At 35.3% G+C, this 18,828-nt stretch overlaps 4 protein-coding genes, 1 long non-coding RNA gene and 1 other non-coding gene across 6 annotated transcripts; 4 read left to right on the plus strand and 2 right to left on the minus strand.

Annotated features, from left to right (window-relative positions):
- Positions 1–1,022: 1,022 nt before the first annotated feature.
- LOC137711375 (uncharacterized) lies at positions 1,023–3,336 on the minus strand. The gene is made up of 2 exons (XM_088695635.1): positions 3,017–3,336; positions 1,023–1,534 (listed from the first exon to the last, which is right to left on the minus strand). Exons 1-2 carry the CDS (start codon positions 3,242–3,244, stop codon positions 1,307–1,309), a joined length of 456 nt encoding a protein of 151 aa, XP_088551761.1. The 5' UTR covers positions 3,245–3,336; the 3' UTR covers positions 1,023–1,306.
- A 969-nt stretch (positions 3,337–4,305) lies between these two features.
- On the minus strand, positions 4,306–6,188 carry LOC137710115 (uncharacterized). Its single transcript, XM_088696178.1, has 4 exons — positions 5,819–6,188; positions 5,503–5,762; positions 5,065–5,458; positions 4,306–4,703 (listed from the first exon to the last, which is right to left on the minus strand). Exons 1-4 carry the CDS (start codon positions 6,186–6,188, stop codon positions 4,306–4,308), a joined length of 1,422 nt encoding a protein of 473 aa, XP_088552304.1.
- A 968-nt stretch (positions 6,189–7,156) lies between these two features.
- LOC148696189 (uncharacterized) lies at positions 7,157–8,415 on the plus strand. Its single transcript, XR_015963521.1, has 3 exons — positions 7,157–7,475; positions 7,993–8,115; positions 8,282–8,415. It is a non-coding gene; the product is annotated as an uncharacterized LOC148696189 (long non-coding RNA).
- Positions 8,416–8,717: 302 nt separating this feature from the next.
- Positions 8,718–17,197, plus strand: LOC148696190 (uncharacterized). The gene is made up of 6 exons (XM_088696179.1): positions 8,718–8,738; positions 8,786–8,867; positions 9,605–11,136; positions 11,883–11,982; positions 14,487–14,575; positions 15,344–17,197. The coding sequence occupies exons 1-3, from the start codon at positions 8,718–8,720 to the stop codon at positions 10,996–10,998; spliced, it is 1,497 nt and encodes a 498-aa protein (XP_088552305.1). The 3' UTR covers positions 10,999–11,136; positions 11,883–11,982; positions 14,487–14,575; positions 15,344–17,197.
- On the plus strand, positions 13,476–13,988 carry LOC148696191 (uncharacterized). Its single transcript, XM_088696180.1, has one exon. The coding sequence runs from the start codon at positions 13,479–13,481 to the stop codon at positions 13,986–13,988; it is 510 nt and encodes a 169-aa protein (XP_088552306.1). The 5' UTR covers positions 13,476–13,478.
- On the plus strand, positions 15,904–16,006 carry LOC148696192 (small nucleolar RNA Z103). The gene has a single exon (XR_015963848.1). It is a non-coding gene; the product is annotated as a small nucleolar RNA Z103 (small nucleolar RNA).
- Positions 17,198–18,828: the final 1,631 nt, after the last annotated feature.

An 18,828-nucleotide genomic window follows, 5' to 3' on the forward strand; every position in this document is an offset into this window, starting at 1 on the left:
ATAGGTAAAGTTTGTCTCATGTGTGATAGGTAGATTAAGCGTGTCCAACCAACCTTTGATAGCGATCTTTGTTGGAATTTGATCAGGATACACGGTTCTGCCAACAAATCCAAGACATTTTTTTTTGAGACAAAAATATGCCTCGTTTCGATTGAGCCACTTCTATACCCAAAAAATATTTTAAGTCCCCCAAGATCTTTCATTTAGAACTCGGTCGCATATTCTTTCAACCTTGAAATTTCTTCCACATCATCACTCGTTACAATCATACCATCCACATAAATAATCAGTGCTATCAACTACCCATTCGATGTTTTATGAACAATGTATTATCGGAGTTGCTTTGTTTGAACCCATATTTTCTCATGGTCGTCCGAAACCTTCCAAATCATGCCCGAGGTGATTGCTTCAATCCATATAAGGCGCCATCGAAGTTGCAACTATTCATGAATTTGATCTTCATTGCAATTTTGCAACTAACAATCTAAAAGTATTCATCAATAGAAAATGCTCAATTGCACTAGTTTTCAAAAGACCAATCCAGTTTTTTATGTAGATAATTCAACGACCATTTCGTCTCGTCACACCTTCATTTTGTTGGAATAACTTCCGAGTTCAAAATCTCACGGTGTTGTTAATCTTCTATACTTTTTCTACAAGAGCGATAATCGAGGAGGGAGATTCAAACACAAAATTCCAGGTGCAAGATACTACACTATTAGCTACATAATTTACAAACCTCTTACACGAAGATACAGTTACCAAATAGCCCATGAACTTGTAGGTCACTTTCAATTTGTTCATTGAACAATTTTTTTTCGGAACAAATGGGACTTGAACCATTAAAATTAGTCAATCTCCCCCCATCATATTTGATACAAAACAATGATAAAAAGGGGTTTATCAGTCGCACGATGGGACGCAATCGTTCTACTCATTGACTTCACCAACAGGTTGTGTAATCCATTCTACAATCCTTGAGATTGATGGTAACACAAATATTGAATTCAGTCATGCTAGAATTAAAACAACACCGCCATCAACATTATTTCAACGATCCAATCTGTCAACCTAAATTATACAAGCAAATGTAATCACTACTTGACCAAGTCCAACGGAAAAGAGAATGAAACTGACAGAATAGTCTTTTCAAAACGACCATAGATTAGTGAAACGCCACTGATAGCAACATGAGTAGGAAAGGGAAAAGTTGATTCATACAGCAAAAGGGAGAACTGAAATTGCGATGGAACACACTAAGCAAGGGTTCCAGGCCGAAAGTGAAGGCTTGGACAGAGTCACAAACCTATTTCTTTTGCTTCTTCCGCTTAATGGAAGGCTTCCTATGTTGCAGCCTTACTGCTGATGATTCTCTAAATTGAGTAACTTCAGCGTCTTCAGGCAGTGTGCATAATAAGAATTTTTTGGTCGAACCAACTTGGTTGGGGAACAGCTTCAGCATCTTCCTTCCCCTCATCCATTTGAGCATTATCTTCATGTGTGTTTTGCTCATCAATCCATTGACACCCAATTCCTGAATTTTGCAAATAAAACCCTTTTTCAGAAACATGAACTTATGGAATTTCAGACAATTAACTTTATATTCCACATTTTTTCTTTAATCTTGAATAAAGGGTGACCCCAAGCCAACAAGGCTCCCCATTTTGCGAGGGTCCGGGGGGGGGGGGTGATCGTACGCAAGTTACCCTTGCTTTTGCAAAGAGATTGTTTCCACTACATTCTTTTATCTTGAATAAGGAAAGAAATATGTCCTTTTCTTTTTGCTGAAGGGGTGATAACAAAAAAAGCCACTGAAAACTTGAAATGAAAGGAACGCATAAAACATATTTCCTGGTACCTCTTACAGTGTAAACCGCCTAGATTTCAGTAGACCAGGTACCTCTTACAGTGTAAACCGCCTCAGTTTGATAAGGAACGGTTATCAGAAAACAAAATCTAGATATGGTTGCTTTCTAATTCTATCACCAGAATAGTAGCATTCAAAACATCTTAAATGATTTATACAGACAAAATGTCCAGTTATGCATCAGATTTCTCACATTATAAAACTCGGTCTAAGGCAAGAGGTAAAACAGAAAAGTTTTGTGAACTACTACAAGAACATGTAAGGACGAAATCAAAAGTCACTGCACTGTAATTCTATCATTGCTGTATCACAAATACCAAAAAGTTAAACATAAAATCTAGGAGTATGATAAATCTCAACATAGGTTTTATCATTTCTAATAGAATATCTCAAGTTTAAAAGCTTTAAGTGGTGAATTAATATTTGGTTTAGCATAATAAAAACGGGGACCCTGTGTTTTATGCTCTGAAGCTTACACCCCCTGTGGTTTCAGCAGTTCTATTTATATTCTTAAATGTTAGTATGAACATAAACCGTTCAAGTTACTTCTACAATGGCAGCTTCACCTTACAAACTGAAAATTTTACCTGGTTTGGGTAGAAACTTCACCTTATAAAGCCCTCAATCTCCTATCCCCTTAAAACTGTTGAATAGAACTTTAAAAAGTCCATATTATGATGAACAGATAGATAACCATCCTCCTATGCTACTGCACACAACAAGATGCATGGCAGACTTCAAACTTCAATGCCAACAACAGTCACACTAGCAAGTATAGCCAGCCAACAATACAATTAAGTAACGGAAAGTGTGACCAGTACTTTCTCATTATTGCAATTCAAGTTATCCTAATCTAACCAGTGGCAAGTAAGCCTACTCCTTGCTGCATTAACATAGCTATATGAAGCACTTGAAGCTAGATTACATGACTCCAAACACCAAATACACAAACTGAAATCCGGTTTTTCGACATACCCAATTGATAAAATGTCATTGCAAAACTAGGCATAGCGATTACAATGAAAATGCCTGAATGGGAAGAGTAAAATTTTCAGCTTTATCAAATTCACATACATGAAGAAAAAAAAATGAAAGGGGAAAGAAAAATAAAACAAAAAAAAGCAGCTCTTCACAGAAAGGGTGATAAACCTTAGCCTGAACCCAAGTATTGGGGATGGTGAGAGGTCCATGCTGTTTGACGACATCGTATAGATCACGAGCGATAGAATTAGCCTCAGGGAAGCTCACTTTTGGATTGATTTTCCTCAGATTCTCCGCGCGGCTCCGGGAGAAATGCCTTACAAACGCCGCGGCGGTTGTAATCAGACCACTTCCGGTCGAGGTGGAAGCCCTAAACGCGCCGCCGGCGAACCACATCTTCCGATTCGACGAATTCACGACGCAATCGCTCCTTTTTCGTCAGTTCGTCTTCTCAGATTGGAAACCGGAATTAGAACAGGGGTTTAGCGGAAGCTAAAAACCCTCTTTCATCAGGAACGGAGCACGTGAGAAACACGTGCATTTGTAGTTCGAATTTTTTATGTCGTTTAAGATTGCTGTCGTTTTTTGGGAACACTCGTTTCCCTATTTCTAGCTCATGGATTTTTTTAATACATCAATATTTTTACATTAAGAAAAAAGGAAGTTCAGTTAAGTCATATAATGAGCAGTTTAATTAGGTATCGAAGTTGTCATCCATGAGATTCGGACCTAAGACCTTTCACTTCCAAGTGAAGAGGAATACCATTAGATCATAGTACTGAGTGGCAGCTCATAGATTTAATAAAGGAAAATTTAAAAGAATAATAAAGAGACACACGAAGAAAAGGGTTATAACTTATAAGTTAGGGTACCCTATAAGTTACTAGTCTCTTTGCATGCTGTTACGTGCTTGCAAGAAACTTCTTTTAATCATAGACGTTACGTACTCCTAAAGATGTTTTGTGGTAATTGCAATAGTCCTGATATATTTTAATGTATTGTGCAAGAGAGAGACTTTGTTTTTATCATGCACGTCATAAAAATTTGTCATTTTTGTGTGTTTACTTTACCGATTTATATGTTATTCATGCAATTGTCAAACAACATGGGATTTTGGATGCAAGTTCCTACCTAAAATTCCCGAACAATATGTAGATGTGAATAAAAAAAAATAGTAGATGAAACATTAGTAGCACAACACAAAATAATTTACAATTTTCAGAACACACATAATGTGTACATGCTAAAAAAAATTTTTTTTTTTTTAAGTGTACGTATTGACATCAACACTGCAATTCCACCCAATGATTGATGCCTCCAGTTTTGATTGCTTTTTTATTTATTTATTTTTTAATTAAATAGCAACGACAAAATTTCATTTTAGAAAAACAGCAAGGTTGTGAGAACATTACAACTACAAACAAAGGGATTCAAAACATCCCTCACTCAAAATAGCCTTAAGCCTCAGTTACAAAGAGTTCCGCCAGAAAATCGAACGGCTCCTCAAACCATGACCGAGAAATCGTCTCACGCAGCGCAACCTTTGCAAGACGGTGAGCCATTTCATTAGCCTGATGACGAACATGGGCAGAAGCAGCTCCAATGATCCTTGACATGAAAGCTTTGCCAGGCCCAATGAAGGACATGTCAATCGAATGACTCTGCAACACAATCGTGATCTGGAAAGAGTCGCTTTCTAGAATGATGTTAGATAAACCCATTTCGACGATCATCACCAGGCCTTCTTTGGCCACTAAGGCCTCTACATGAGCCAGAGAGAAGACATTTTCGAACCTGGGCACACGAGTTGCCACAAAATGACTTGCAACATTACCCACCCTACTCCTTCCACCGTCTGCAAACCATGAAGCATTTACGTTGACTTTTACATGACCGGCAGGTGGAGGGGTCCATGTAACAATTTAGGAAGTAGAGGTATGGAGCGCAAGCACGGAACATTGAGCATGGTGAAACTCAGCTAACTAGCCCATTGCTCGAGATGAGGTCAGCCCAGGGTCGTCCACTTGCCCGTTCTAGAGCATAGAGTTCCTAGCCCCCTAAATCGCCCACCAAATAATGAGACAAATATCAAAATCAGGTTGCTTCAGGGAGGAGGCAAGCAACAAGGCCCAATCATCCATGGCAGTGACTCCGTGCCCTTTTGGTAGAAACCCCAAGGGGAGCCATCCAAACACAGGCAGCGAAGGGATAGTCACATATCAAGTGTAATGCAGATTCTCCCCTGGCACCGCATAGGACACAACCATCATCAACCTTTAGATGCCGCTTGATCAAATTTGCACGGGTAGGAATTATAGTCCGGCAAATCCTCCAAGCGCACACCTTGACATTTGGAGGGACACAACCCACCCAAATGCGCTTCCAAAGAGGCCCCAAAGGGTTAGATTCCGAGGAAGACGAAGCAGTCCGGGAGTGACTAAGCACCCACTCCAACACCACATGGTATCCACTTTTAATTGAGAATTCTCTTTTTTTATCAAAATGCCAAATCAAACAATCATTTGGTTTCCGAATACTCAGTGGGATTGAGCACACTTTGTCAGTTTCCGCATCAGAGAAAATAGAGTTGAGGAGAGGGAGGTTCCACCTCTGTGGAGAATCAATGATAAGGTCACTAACCATAAGCAAATTACATCCCACGGGTTTTGGAGAGAAAACCCGAAAGGAGGAAAGCTGGGGGAATCCAACGATCTTCCCAAATACGGATTCCCTCCCCCGACCCCACCTGCCATCTGGACCTGCAAGTCAGCATCACTCTTGGTGCACAGAAACTGTGCCAACAAAAGGAAGCCCCCACTTCCACCGTGGCATCCAGAAACATAGAGTTGGGGTGGTACTTGGCTTGCAAAAGTCAAGTGACAAGCGAGGTAGGCTCTTGTAAAATGCGCCAACCCTTTTTAGCAAGAAAAGCCAAGTTGAAAGCATACATGTTCTAAAAACCCAACCCACCATCACACTTGGTTGAGCAGAACCGTTCCCAACCGAGCCAATGAATCTTCTGCTCATCATCCGACCCTCCCCACCAAAATCTAGCAACCATCTTATTCAGATCATCATAGAAAAACCTAGGCAAGAGGAAGCTATTCATGACATATAGTGGGATAGCTTGGGCAACTACTTTGACAAGTAGCTCACGGCCATCGGCACTTAAAAGCTTCATCTTCCAACTTAAAAGCCTTTTCCACAGTATTTCTTTGATATAAGCAAAGCATTGACCTCGATTCCTCCCAACAACAGTGGGTATGCCAAGATACTTATCATGATGATCCACTCGGATAACCCCCAACCCCAAAGTCATCCTGTTGAGGTCTCTTGACATTCCTACTAAAGCAGACAGAAGTCTTAGCCAGGTTAATTGCTTAACCAGAGGCCTATTCGTAATCATGCAAGATAGCCCGTATGTGATTGCAATCCTCCAAAGTTGCCCGAGTAAAAATCAAGCAATCGTCAGCAAATAAAAGGTGGGTGATAGGCGGAGCCCCTCTGCAAACTGTGACACCTCGTAGCCGCCCCTCACGTTCTCGCCTATCAATAAGAGCCGATAAACCTTCTGCACACAGCAGGAAGAGGAAAAGGGAAAGGGGATCTCCTTATCGGAGCCCACGGGTCGGATGAAGGTAGCCACGAGGGGAGCCGTTCACCATAACAGAGTAGGTGACTGAGATAACGAAAGTCATGATGAGATCAGTCCACCGAAGCGAAAAACCGAGTCTCACAAGTACACTTCAAAGATAGCTCCACTCAATCCTATCGTAGGCCTTGCTCGTGTCAAGCTTGAGCGACATGAAACCCTTCTTTCCCCTCCTCTGGCGGCTCAAGCAATTCGCCACTTCGTTGGCCATAATAACATTATCAGAGATGAGACGCCCAGGGACGAAAGCACTCTGATAGTGAGAAATAAGATTTGGCATAATGTGCTGAAGCCGATTCATGAGCACCTTGGCTCCAATCTTGTACATGACATTGCTTAGGCTAATTCGACATAATTGCACCGTCTCCAGTTTTCATTGCTAATCTTCAAAGGATAGTGAAAAATTAAAAATGAGTAAAAGTTAGTTAATTGACCGGTGAGAAATTATCCTATACTAAAACCCAAACTCGGGTGTACTGTTCACGGACAGTAAAGTGGCAAAAATGACCTCTGTTTGGTTTTCCACCATGCGTCTTTACTCTTGGTTGCACAGTTAAATGACGGAAATGCCCTCCTATGCCACGCGTCTATCATCGCCGGTTCTCCTGCTTCGATTTTGTTGGTTCTTTCTTTAGGGTTTTCTTTGGTTGTCTTGCCGTTCATACCTACTCTTGCCTTGCTTTTCTTTGTGCCTTAAATTTTCCTCTTGCACTGCTTCTGATTTTCCCATCTTTCTTTTGCCCCTGTGAATTAGCAAGTGTGCTTTTTGTGGTTCAAAAGGATTGGATTCCTAGAAATATCATTTTTGTCTCACGTTTTTTGGCGTTTGCTGGAAAAAAAAAAAAAAGTTGAAATTGGTATTGTGCGATACCGTTATCGCAAAAACAGAGCGTTTTCTTTGAATCATTAGAGAGGAAGTCTTCTGGATCACATTTGTTGGGCGATTTTTTCGTCGATGCTCATGTCTTTTTTCCGGTGAGTTTTCTGATTTTTTTGCTTGCTGGTTCTTAATTTTTGTATTCCGTTTGGGATTTGTTAATTTCTTTTTGTGCATCTCAGTGTGTGATTCGATGTTTTAGATTGGGTTGGGTAGGCAGTATTATCATTTTAGACTTGGGAGGGGTGAGGGTTATAGTTGGTGAGATCGAGGGCCCGGTGTTTAGATTTGGTGAGGAAGTGTTACATAGAGAGAAAGAGAGAGGGAGGCGTGAACAAGGGCAAGTAAGACCTGTTCATACGAGATCTATAATTCTGTAAGTGTTACAGAGAGAAAAAGAGGGAGGGAGCAGTACGGATTGCAAAGATAGAAATAGAGAGGGATGAGCGAACAGTACACTGTTTTTAGGGTGAGTGGTTTTGAAATTCCATGGTTTTGATTCTACTTGCAGCCTGAAGTGTGATTTTACATATGAAACTTCCAAGCTTTTTGATTAATCTTAAGCCAGATTGGTTAACTATGATTAAAGTAAATTTTTTTTTTCTGGTTAGCTAGCTGAAGTAGCTAGAAAGAACAATTGTGGCTTGAAGTCTTCGTATTTGAAAGTTGAATCTCAACCTTTGAAAGGCTTTGTAAACGTGTCATCACGTGTGTAGCAGACCTTCATAGGAATTTGGGGTGAGTCTTCATTATCCAGTACATGTTACTTTGTTTCAGTTTGTTTATTTTCTTTAACATTTCTGAGCAATTTTTTGGAAGCCTAAATGATTCAGAATTGGAATTTATGTGTAAATTGATAAGTGTAGGTCTCATTATTCATTGTTGCTTACTCTTTTTGATGTAGGTCAGGTTATTCTGGAGGGAATATGAATATATTCATCACCTATGTGTATATGTTTCTGAGTCAATGTCCATTTTGTTTAATTTTGATAATTTTTGCTAAAGTTTGAAACTTTTGCTGATTTGGGTTATTGGGGATGCCCACTATGTGTTGATATAAGATAATTAAGAATCCAGAAAAATTGGTAATTTTGTTTTTTTTTTCTTCTTATGCTTAATGTTTGCCTTTTGCTTCTATACTTGGATTGGCTGTGAAAACTTAGTAGAAGTGAGAAATCAATGGAATTTTGTGGGTTATGTTTCATTTTGTTCTGGGGATTTGATAAAAGAAATAATTTTGTTATTGTTGTAAAAAAATGCGTAGATGGGACTTCTGAGCTGAAGTTGATGGATTGAATTTTGAGTTTCCTCACCGATTAGTGTATGTTTGAATTGAAATCATGGGTACAGATTTGTTAATGGTTATTTACTTTGTCAGTGTAATGTGACAAATTTCTCTGGTGCATAGGTGTTTAAAAAATTCCAACCTGCACCCTGGCTGAAGACAAATAATTTTTTTTCACGCTTGATACAGAGGCAAAAGAAAAGAGGTAAAATTTTTTATGAATTGAAATTTCAATGTGGTTGGTTTACTTATATTTAATATTTATTATGTTCTTTTATTGTTTGTCTTATATATTTATTAATTTTTTTTCTCTTTTGTTTTGTCCTTTTTTTTTTCCTTCTTTGCAATTCTTTGTTTTTAAATTTGTTATAACAGTTGTTTTCCATTATGTCTAAAAGACCTATAAATGCATTGGCAAATGATGTTGTGGACCAAAATGAAAACAGTAGTGATGATGAATATAATCTCTCAGTTGAATATAGCCGCCGTCTAAGAAAAGTGTGTAGAGCCAGTTATATGGAAAAATGTCAAAATGCTGTTTTCTCCAAGACTGATGGATTTCTATGTGAAACTTCACATTTTAGACATGATTGTAGTGCTAGCACATCTGATGTTATCCAATGTGGTATTAAAGATGTTAATAGTGATGAAGCACAACATGTCACATATGCTGAAAAAATTGTCTGCATTTCTGATCAAAAAGGAAAAAAAGTTGTTAATTTCTTGAGTAATCTTGATAACACATTTGAAAAAACGTTTCATGTTGAGAATCACTCTTCTATGAGCAAGGGTCAAGCATTTTTCCAGAAAAGTAAAACTGGTATGTTTTTTAACATAAAAAATTATTCCTTATTCTACTAATTGGATATTTAGTTATTGGTGTATTGATTTTAAGTCCTCTTTTCTTTGTTTTTTTTTTCATGTGTGTGTTTTTTTATGCAGGAGTTGGAATAGGTTATGTGGACTTTGGGGATAAAACTTATAAATGTATCCACTGTGGTGCTTACTTTTGGTTAAAAGAATCTCTTAAACAAGCATCCAAAAAAAATGAACCCGTTTTTACTCTTTGTTGTCAACAAGGAAAAATTGCTTTTCCAACTCCAAAAGCGACACCACCTTTTTTAGAATCTTTGCTTGATCCAAATGGAGGCCAAAAAAGTTTAGCATTTCGAGAAAACATTAGAGCGTATAATTCAATGTTCTCATTTACTTCAATGGGTGCCAAAGTTGATCACTCAATTAATGATGGGTCAAGCCCTTATATTTTCAAAATTAGTGGGCAAGTTTGTCATCTGATGGGATCTCTTTTACCAGCTGACAATGAGTCTCCAAAGTTTGCTCAATTGTATATTTATGATACATATAATGAAGTTCAGAATCGTCTTAGAGCTTTTGAATCTGATGGAAATAATAAAAAACTTGATCCAAAAATTGTTGAAGGTTTGATTAAAATGTTTGATGCATCAAATAAGTTAGTTAAGCTATTTCGAACAGCAAGGGATAAATATGAAACTGATGGACTAATTTCTTTAAAAATGAGAATATTAGCAAGAGAACTAACGGATAGCAAGCAATATGACCAACCAACAAGTGATGAATTAAGTGGTTTAATAGTTGGTGATATAGGACTTGCTGATTCTAATAGAGATATTATTATAGAGTCTAAAAGTGAAGGGTTAAAGCGTGTCACAAAATTAAATCCAAAATTTATGTCTTTGCAATATCCTATTCTTTTTCCATATGGTGAAGATGGGTATAGACCAGATTTAAAGTGGAGTGAAAATTATAAAGGTCCAAAAACTAAAAGGCAAAGAATACCCATGAGAGCTTTTATAGCTTACCAAATTCAAGAACGAGACCCATGTTTAACAACATTGTTAAAAGGAGGAAGGCTTTTTCAACAATATTTGGTATATTCTTATGCAACACTTGAAGAAGATAGGTTGGATTACATTAGACAAAACCAAAAAAATTTAAGAAGTGAGGTTTACAAAGGGATTTATGATGCGGTGGCAAAGGGTGATAACGATGCAAGTAATTTGGGCCAAAAAGTTGTGTTGCCAGCTTCATATACAGGAAGTCCTAGATATATGATTAATAATTATCATGATGCAATGGCTATTTGTCGAGAAAATGGACTTCCTGATTTGTTCATAACATTTACTTGCAATATAAAATGGCCAGAAATTGTTAGAGAATTTGAGAAAAAACCAGGATTCAAACCTGAGGATAGGCCTGATATAATTTCTCGCATGTTTAAAATGAAACTTGATGATATGCTTGACTTTATAAAATCTGGAAAGCCTTTTGGGGAAGTCGAAGCAAGTAAGTTTTAAAAATTTATTTTGTTGCTTATATTAATTTGCAATTTTTTTTTTTTAAAATCAAACTGACCTCATTTGTTTTTTCTTTGTTTGTCTTATTTTTATTCTTTTTATAAACAGATGTTTGCACGATCGAATTTCAGAAAAGAGGTTTACCTCATTCTCATATATTAATATGGCTCAAGTCAAACTTCAAATGTGTTTCTCCGTCTGATATTGATTCTATTATTTCAGCTGAAATACCAGATAAAATTCTTAATCCAAAGCTTTATGATATTGTTAATCAATTTATGATTCATGGTCCATGTGGTCACATTAATTTAAAATCTCCTTGCATGCGAGAAAATAGGTGTTCTAAAAATTTTCCAAAACCTTATAGAAATGAGACTTTTCTTGAATCAAATGGGTTTCCAATTTATAAACGTCGTGATGATGATACAAAATTTTTCATAAAAAATGGAATAAAAATTGATAACAGTTTTGTTGTTCCTTATAATGCAGAGCTACTTTTGAGATATAATGCACATATAAATGTTGAATCATGTTGTCAATCTATGCTTATAAAATATTTGTTCAAATATGTTAACAAAGGTTCAGATAGAGCACGGTTAGTTCTTCAGCAAGATATAAATGATGAAATATTAACATATCTCAATTGTAGATACATATCACCTTATGAGGCTGTTTGGCGATTGTTTCAATATTCGATACACCATAGAGAACCTTCTGTTGAACGATTACCAGTGCACTTACCATTAGAACAAAACATTGTTTTCAGTGGTGATCAATCGCTCATATCAATTATCAATCAAAGAGCTTTTGAACACACAATGTTGACAAGTTGGTTTGAGACAAATAAAATTTATAATGAAGCACGTTTATTGACTTATGCACAGATGCCATCCAAATTCTTATATGATGCGCGAAAGAAATGTTGGAAACCGAGAAAACGCAAAGGATCAATTGGCAGAATAGCATATGTGCACCCTGCATCTGGTGAGTTATATTATTTAAGAATGCTTTTAAACTTGAAAAAAGGTGCTTTAAATTTTGATGATATCAAAATTGTTAATGGTGTGGTGCACTCTTCGTATCAAGCTGCATGTAAATCATTAGGATTATTAGGTGATGATAAAGAATGGTTAGATGCTTTATCAACTGCTACCCATGTTGCGTCATCTTCTCAATTAAGGCAATTGTTTGTTACAATAATTTTGTTTTGTGATGTAGCAAATCCTGAAGTTCTTTTTAATGATCATTGGAAAAATATGTATGATGATATTTTATACAAACTGAGAAAAACTCTTGCAATACCTGATATGATTGTACCAGAGAATGAATTAAAAAATTCTGTTTTATTTGAGTTAGAGTTGCTTTTTAACAATGCATCTACCTCATTGGAAAAACATCATTTGCCAATGCCTGATGAACAAAAAATGTTGGAAATAAAAAATAAACTTCTGAGAGAAGAATTAAATTACAATTGTGAAGAATTATCTAAAAAACATCAAATCTTAAAATCACAGCTTAATAAAGATCAAAAATATGTGTATGATTGTGTTATAGATGTTGTAAATAGAAAAAAACAAGGATTATTTTTTGTTTATGGTCATGGAGGTACTGGAAAAACTTTTTTATGGGATACAATTATAAGTAAGCTTAGATCTGAAGGAAAAATTGTTTTGGCTGTGGCATCCTCAGGAATAGCATCATTATTACTACCCAGTGGTAGAACAGCTCATTCTAGATTTAAAATTCCATTGGTTGTTACAGATAACTCAGTTTGTCCGATAAAGAAAAAAACTCATCTTGCTACATTAATTGAAAAAACAGATTTGATTATATGGGATGAAGCACCTATGAATCATAAATATTGTTTTGAAGCATTGGATAGATCGCTTTCTGACATTTTATCACATGTACATGTTTCAAATAAAAATTTTCCATTTGGTGGGAAACCTCTTTTGTTAGGTGGTGATTTTCGACAAATATTACCTGTTATTCCTGGAGCAAACAAAGAAGATATAATAAATGCGAGTTTAAACACTTCTTATCTATGGTCACATTTTAAAATTTTTGTTTTAAAAGAAAATATGAGATTATCAAGAAGCGATATAAGCATTGATGAAAAGAAAAAAATCAAAGATTTTGCAGATTGGATTTTAAAAGTAGGTGATGGAAAGGTTGATAGCATACATAACCCAACTGATTCAAATGATGCAGACACATCTTTGATTCAAATACCTAAAGATTTCATAATACATTATTCTACAAATCCAATTTCTTCAATCTTTTTCGCAACTTACCCTGATTTTCAAAATTCTTTTCACAGTTTTGATTATCTAAGAGAACGAGCTATTGTGACACCTCGAAATGCAACCGTATCAGATATAAATGATTATATAATTAATTTATTACCTGGAGAACAACATGCATTTTTAAGTTATGATTCTTTGTGTTCTTCAAATGGAAATATTGAAAATCTTGAAACAATGTATCCTGTAGAATTTTTAAACAAACTTGATTTCAATGGTTTACCACCACACAACCTAATTTTAAAAATAGGAATGCCAATTATGTTATTAAGAAATTTAAATCAGTCTTTTGGTTTATGTAATGGAACTAGATTAGTTATTACACAAATGTTTGATAGAATCATCGAAGCTAAAATACTTACTGGAACTAATATTGGTTACAAAGTTTTTATACCAAGAATCACTCTTGCAGCAACTGAAAGCAAATGGCCTTTTATTTTTAAAAGACGTCAATTTCCAGTTAGGCCGTGTTATGCAATGACTATTAATAAAAGTCAAGGCCAATCTTTGAAACAAGTTGGATTATATCTTCCTGAACCTGTTTTTACGCATGGTCAATTATATGTTGCATTATCTAGAGTTACATCAAGAGAAGGTTTAAAAATTTTAATAACAAACGGAGAAAACAGTGCAAACAATTATACAACAAATATAGTATTTAAAGATGTGCTTCAAAATTTGCAATAGAATTTTTACCATCATTTTTACATATTGAACAATCCATGCATTCATTAACTGTAAATAAAAACATTTTTGATCATCTTCCATGATAAATTGCTTATGTTTATCTTAGTTGTTCTGAATTTCAAATTTTCAATTAAATTATTTGTTTATGTTTTTTTATGATAAACATGATATCAGTTTCAAACTAATATGATTTTAATTTTTGCTTAATGTGTTAATACTTTTGTGCAATTATTTCTTATGATTGGGTGAGTCCAAATTGCCCAATCCTTATCCTTTGCTTAAATTTTCATCTTCTTCAAAAATTTTGTACAATTTTTTCAAGCCTAAATCATTCACATTCAAATTAGGTGGAAATTGATAAGTGTGAGTATCAACTTCCGATTAATTACAAGCTTTCAGCTTCTTAAAAAACTAAACCATCTTTTTTTTTTTTTGCTACCCAATTACTCATTTTGACCAAATTTACAGTTTCTTCTTTCTTTTTATATCTGTCCTCAGGTACATTGATGGCAACAACTACAAACAGATACATTCGGCTCCCACTTTTGACATTAAATCGAAGAACAGGCACCAAAAACTGGAAACTGGTGAGCAAAAATTTTTTTTTTTTTTAAATTGGATATAAAGTTTATATTTTCAATCGTGGCTTGCAATTAATTGTTTATTAAATTTCATGTGTTTCATTTAAATCGAAACATTGTTTTAATTAATGAATAAAATATCGATTAAAGTTTAATTAAGATATGTTGCTGGCTGAACTTACTGCTTCTGCAAAATCTAATGACAAAAATAGAACTAACAGCGAATATAAACGATATGATCGTTTTGGTAATGGTTAGAACTGACAACTTATAACCTGTTTTTAATCTTTGCCATTTTTCTAATTAACAAATGGGGTTACTTTTTCATACCCTTTTCATGTTCATTCGTTGAGAATTTGTTAATTATTTTAATCCATATGAGATAATGTTTCTGCTTTCTAGCAAACCATACATTATTGATCTTTACAGACCGTGATTTGGTATTGTCAAATAATATATCTATCTCCATTTCCATCCTATCACTATGTTGTTTCCGTAGTTTAATTAAATACAATATGAGCTTTCATTTTTTTACCAATAATGTGTCAGTAATGCTTAGAATGCAATAAAATAATATCTTAACTATAGTAAACACCAAAAACTGTTTCATGTATTCATCCAATATTTTAATCTTTGGTTAAAAATTAGAAATCTCTGGGTTTCAAGTTTTTCACTCAAAAAATTTTGCCTAAATAAAATCAATGTTTTTCTGTGTTCTATTCAGTTCCTCAACATTCATTTCTCCTTAATCATAAATTCAATTTTCTTTTGCAGGTTCACATTTTTCCAAAAGAAAATTAATCTGGAAATTCAATTAAGGTATAAATCCTTGCGTTTACTTAACATCTTCAATTCATCCTTTCTCTGCTCTATATCCTAAATTACAGTTCAAGGCTTCATCGGTATGTATCAAGAATTCAAGCTTTATTACCTTTTTTTTTAATTAACATTTTGCTTTTACATTCAATCTTTACTAACATTTTTCCTCAGGGGAATTCGCTGTTATCAATGTAGATAATCACTATCTTTTTTTAACTTAGTCTATAATACACAACTAATCCCTACCCTGATCACTCAAGAGTTTACTTTAATATCTAAAAGTATTACTCAAGACGTTCCCGCTTGAGATATACCCTTTCCACATGCCTTAGTTCAACCACAGAACATTTGGAACAACTACATCTTTGGTAGGAACATCTTTGTCTATACTTTTAGACATCCATTGTAAACCCCTCAGTGATCAGGCCAATCATTAACCATGTATTAAGACCAAGTCAATAGAAGAAAGTCTTTATCTACAAATTGATAACAACTGATTCCTCTGAGGACGAAAGATGGAAATGATGATCTTTTCTCTAAATTATGCAAGTTGAAATAACTTAGCAGCTTATACCTCTGTTTTACACCAAAACACCAAACCAAACGTATCTGATCCATCTTTGTACAATATCTTATTACATTTTTACAAAACAATTGATAACAAAATTATCTGTTAATTAACAATATTACTTTTCAATTTGATCGAGGAATGCTTTGGTTAGAGGTTAAATTTATTTATTGCCTTTTTTACTATTGTATTCGTAACACCAACGTTCTAACTAAACAGTGAATCAGTTTGTTTCAATCCGATTATTCCGTTTTGTAAAGTCTTGCATTAACATCTTTAATATATTGATTACATTTTTTCTTATCCTTTTCTACTGATTTTCCCCTACATTTGTCCGCAACATTCTTTAATTAGCTATGTTTTCACTTTGATTCAACAATGCAATCTCTCAACTTCCTTTGTGCTTATTTTTATCTAAGATATTCCATATGAATACAACCAATGACACATACTCGGTTCCTTAGATGATTAATCAGTTGGAAATTAGATAAATTTTTATTTCCAATTTTACAGGACCACACTACACATGAAAGCACATTTAAATTGTATTTTTACAGCATTGGAATCACTTTTAAACAAAAACACCAAAATTTTTTTTCTAGCAAATGCTTAACTACCAGCGTTCCTAACTTTTCCAATTCTGAGATCACTTAGATACATAAAATTTTATTCATGGTCATGTGTTTTCCAGATTGTTCACCATTTGAATGTAACTTTGTATTTCGACTTAGTCTTGATTTACTGTTCTTTTCTAGCATATTTTTCACATATTTACTCTTTAGTTGACACACTAACCAATTTCTGTGTACAACATTGTCTCCAATCATCGTTCATCACAAGGTACACCATTCTAACACTATCTTTTGTATGTTTTGTTCAAATTATTTCTCGCCTATTTAGTTATTAACAATAACAATATTATTTCTTGCCTTAGTTTAATACTAATTGCCTTAATACTTCCCTGCATCTTAACTATTAATTTATAGACTAAAGAACCATTTGCGAAGTCTCGCTTCAACCAACATTCTTTCACGCACTACACCAACTTTGACCTTTGAATTACAGCTGCACTGTTTCTTACAATTGCTTCATTATCAAGTCCAAACTCAACCATCTGTTATACCTATATGTTCGTTCCTTGCTATAAATATCATGAATACATATACATCTGTAAAATTTTTTACAAATTTTATACACTTTTAAAACCCGCAGCAACGCGCGGGCACAATTACTAGTGTATACTAAAAGTTATTACCTATTACGAGTCACCAAGATTAGCTGGATTGAAGCAAGACCTTTTTTGTATACTAGATTTCATGTAAAACACCTTGTTCGCCAACTACAGAGCCACCTTTTACTAGCACATTTGTGGTTGACTTTGAGACCCCCTCGATAAAGCCACAAGTAATTGTCCATGACTAAAGACGGGATCTGGAAGGTAAATACATATATGAAACAAAAATGTGAAAGTCACTACTTTAAGAAAAATATCACAAGCTATTATGAGGATCATGGATAGAGTGAAATTCCTCGTAACCTCTCCGAATCCAAAAGAGGTGGATAATCGTGGTTTGAAACCAATTGCTCCCATTAAAAAAAAAAAAAAAAAAAAAAAAAACACACACAAACTATTATGAGAATCACTGAAGATAAACATAATGTACTAAATAAATATTCATCGCTTTTCTTCTTTATCTTTTAACTTTATTTCATCGTGGCAAACTTAAGGGGGCGTTTGTTGCGCCGGACTATCTCGGACTGGATTATCTTCAATGACTAAGCTGGACTGGCTTAGACTAGACTAAATTGGACTAACTTAATGAAGCGTTTGGTGCAGTATTGGACTAAGAAGCTGGATAATAACAAATTCTAATATTATATTATTTAATATATAAATTATTAATATTTTATTATGATCTTATCTTTTTCTTCATCTTTTCCTACCATTTCCGTCCCACTCTTTTCCTCTTCTCTCATCGTCCCACCCTCTCCCTCTTTTTTTCTTCTTAGACCTCTCAATTCATGTCTCTTTCTCATTCCTGGTCAAACTCCTTATTGATTCCAATCTCTATTTCTCTGTCCTCCCTCCCTCTCTAGCAATGCGTTGTTAGAATGGAACCTCACGACTCCAATTTTCCCGACGAGTTGCAGGTTTCCCGATGTGTTTTCCGGCCAACCCTCGTTAAATTGGATGAAGTTAGCACCGCCAAAAAATTCATCACCATCCCTAGATCGAGATCTTAGCTTTGAATGCTCGAATCTGTCATGGATTTGAAGAAGCCCAAACAGGCCGAGACTTCCAGGCCATTTTCCGGCCACATTTTGGCCTCAATTCAGGTAAAATCGTAATCTTGTCACTCCTAGCTTCAATTTGGTATATTTTATATGAAAGTTGGTTGTGAAATGGATCTGAAAAAGAGTCGGAAAGTTAATGATTGATCTAGGTGACCGAAGATGATGAGGAGTCTGTCGGGAGTGGTCGTTGAGCATGACGAGGACGAGAAAGAGAGGATAGTCTTAGCTAGTCCCATGGTTATTGGGGGGTCTCGCTAAGACCTTTTAGTGAAGGGTTTTGTCCATGCTAGTCCCCTTTAGTCTCATTAATGTTAGTCCCAGCATGGAACAAACACAGTATTGGACTAATAGCTAGTCCAGTCCAGTCCAGTCCAACTTAGTGAGGGCAAACAAACGCCCCCAAGGGTTTTAAAATGAGGACTAGAATTTCCTCCATGTATAATCATGTTTTATTCCTCATAAAATAAAATAAAAATGAATGCTAGCTATTTTTCTCATCTACCTCTTTCGACTAAAGAATTACCTGGTACTGGCAGTAATAGCCTAATAGGGTAGCGAGACGCGTCGTACCAATAGG

Source organism: Pyrus communis, chromosome 6 (genome assembly GCF_041283825.1).
Source record: "Pyrus communis isolate YQ-2024b chromosome 6, ASM4128382v1, whole genome shotgun sequence".
Lineage (NCBI taxonomy): Eukaryota > Viridiplantae > Streptophyta > Magnoliopsida > Rosales > Rosaceae > Pyrus > Pyrus communis.

Bases quoted from the DNA above. Each gene is read 5' to 3' on its own strand.
- LOC137711375 (XM_088695635.1), bottom strand. From the start codon at position 3,244: ATGTGGTTCGCCGGCGGCGCGTTTAGGGCTTCCACCTCGACCGGAAGT. The intron at 1,535-3,016 runs GTTTATCACCCT...TGCAAAATTCAG, and splicing joins ATACTTGGGTTCAGGCTAAG to GAATTGGGTGTCAATGGATT.
- LOC137710115 (XM_088696178.1), bottom strand. From the start codon at position 6,188: ATGTCAAGAGACCTCAACAGGATGACTTTGGGGTTGGGGGTTATCCGA. The intron at 5,763-5,818 runs GTGGGTTGGGTT...CTTGCTAAAAAG, and splicing joins CTGCTCAACCAAGTGTGATG to GGTTGGCGCATTTTACAAGA. The intron at 4,704-5,064 runs GTGACTATCCCT...CATGGTTTGCAG, and splicing joins ATCTGCATTACACTTGATAT to ACGGTGGAAGGAGTAGGGTG.
- LOC148696190 (XM_088696179.1), top strand. From the start codon at position 8,718: ATGGGTACAGATTTGTTAATG. The intron at 8,739-8,785 runs GTTATTTACTTT...TCTGGTGCATAG, and splicing joins TGGGTACAGATTTGTTAATG to GTGTTTAAAAAATTCCAACC. The intron at 8,868-9,604 runs GTAAAATTTTTT...TTTTTTATGCAG, and splicing joins ACAGAGGCAAAAGAAAAGAG to GAGTTGGAATAGGTTATGTG.
- LOC148696191 (XM_088696180.1), top strand. From the start codon at position 13,479: ATGTATCCTGTAGAATTTTTAAACAAACTTGATTTCAATGGTTTACCA.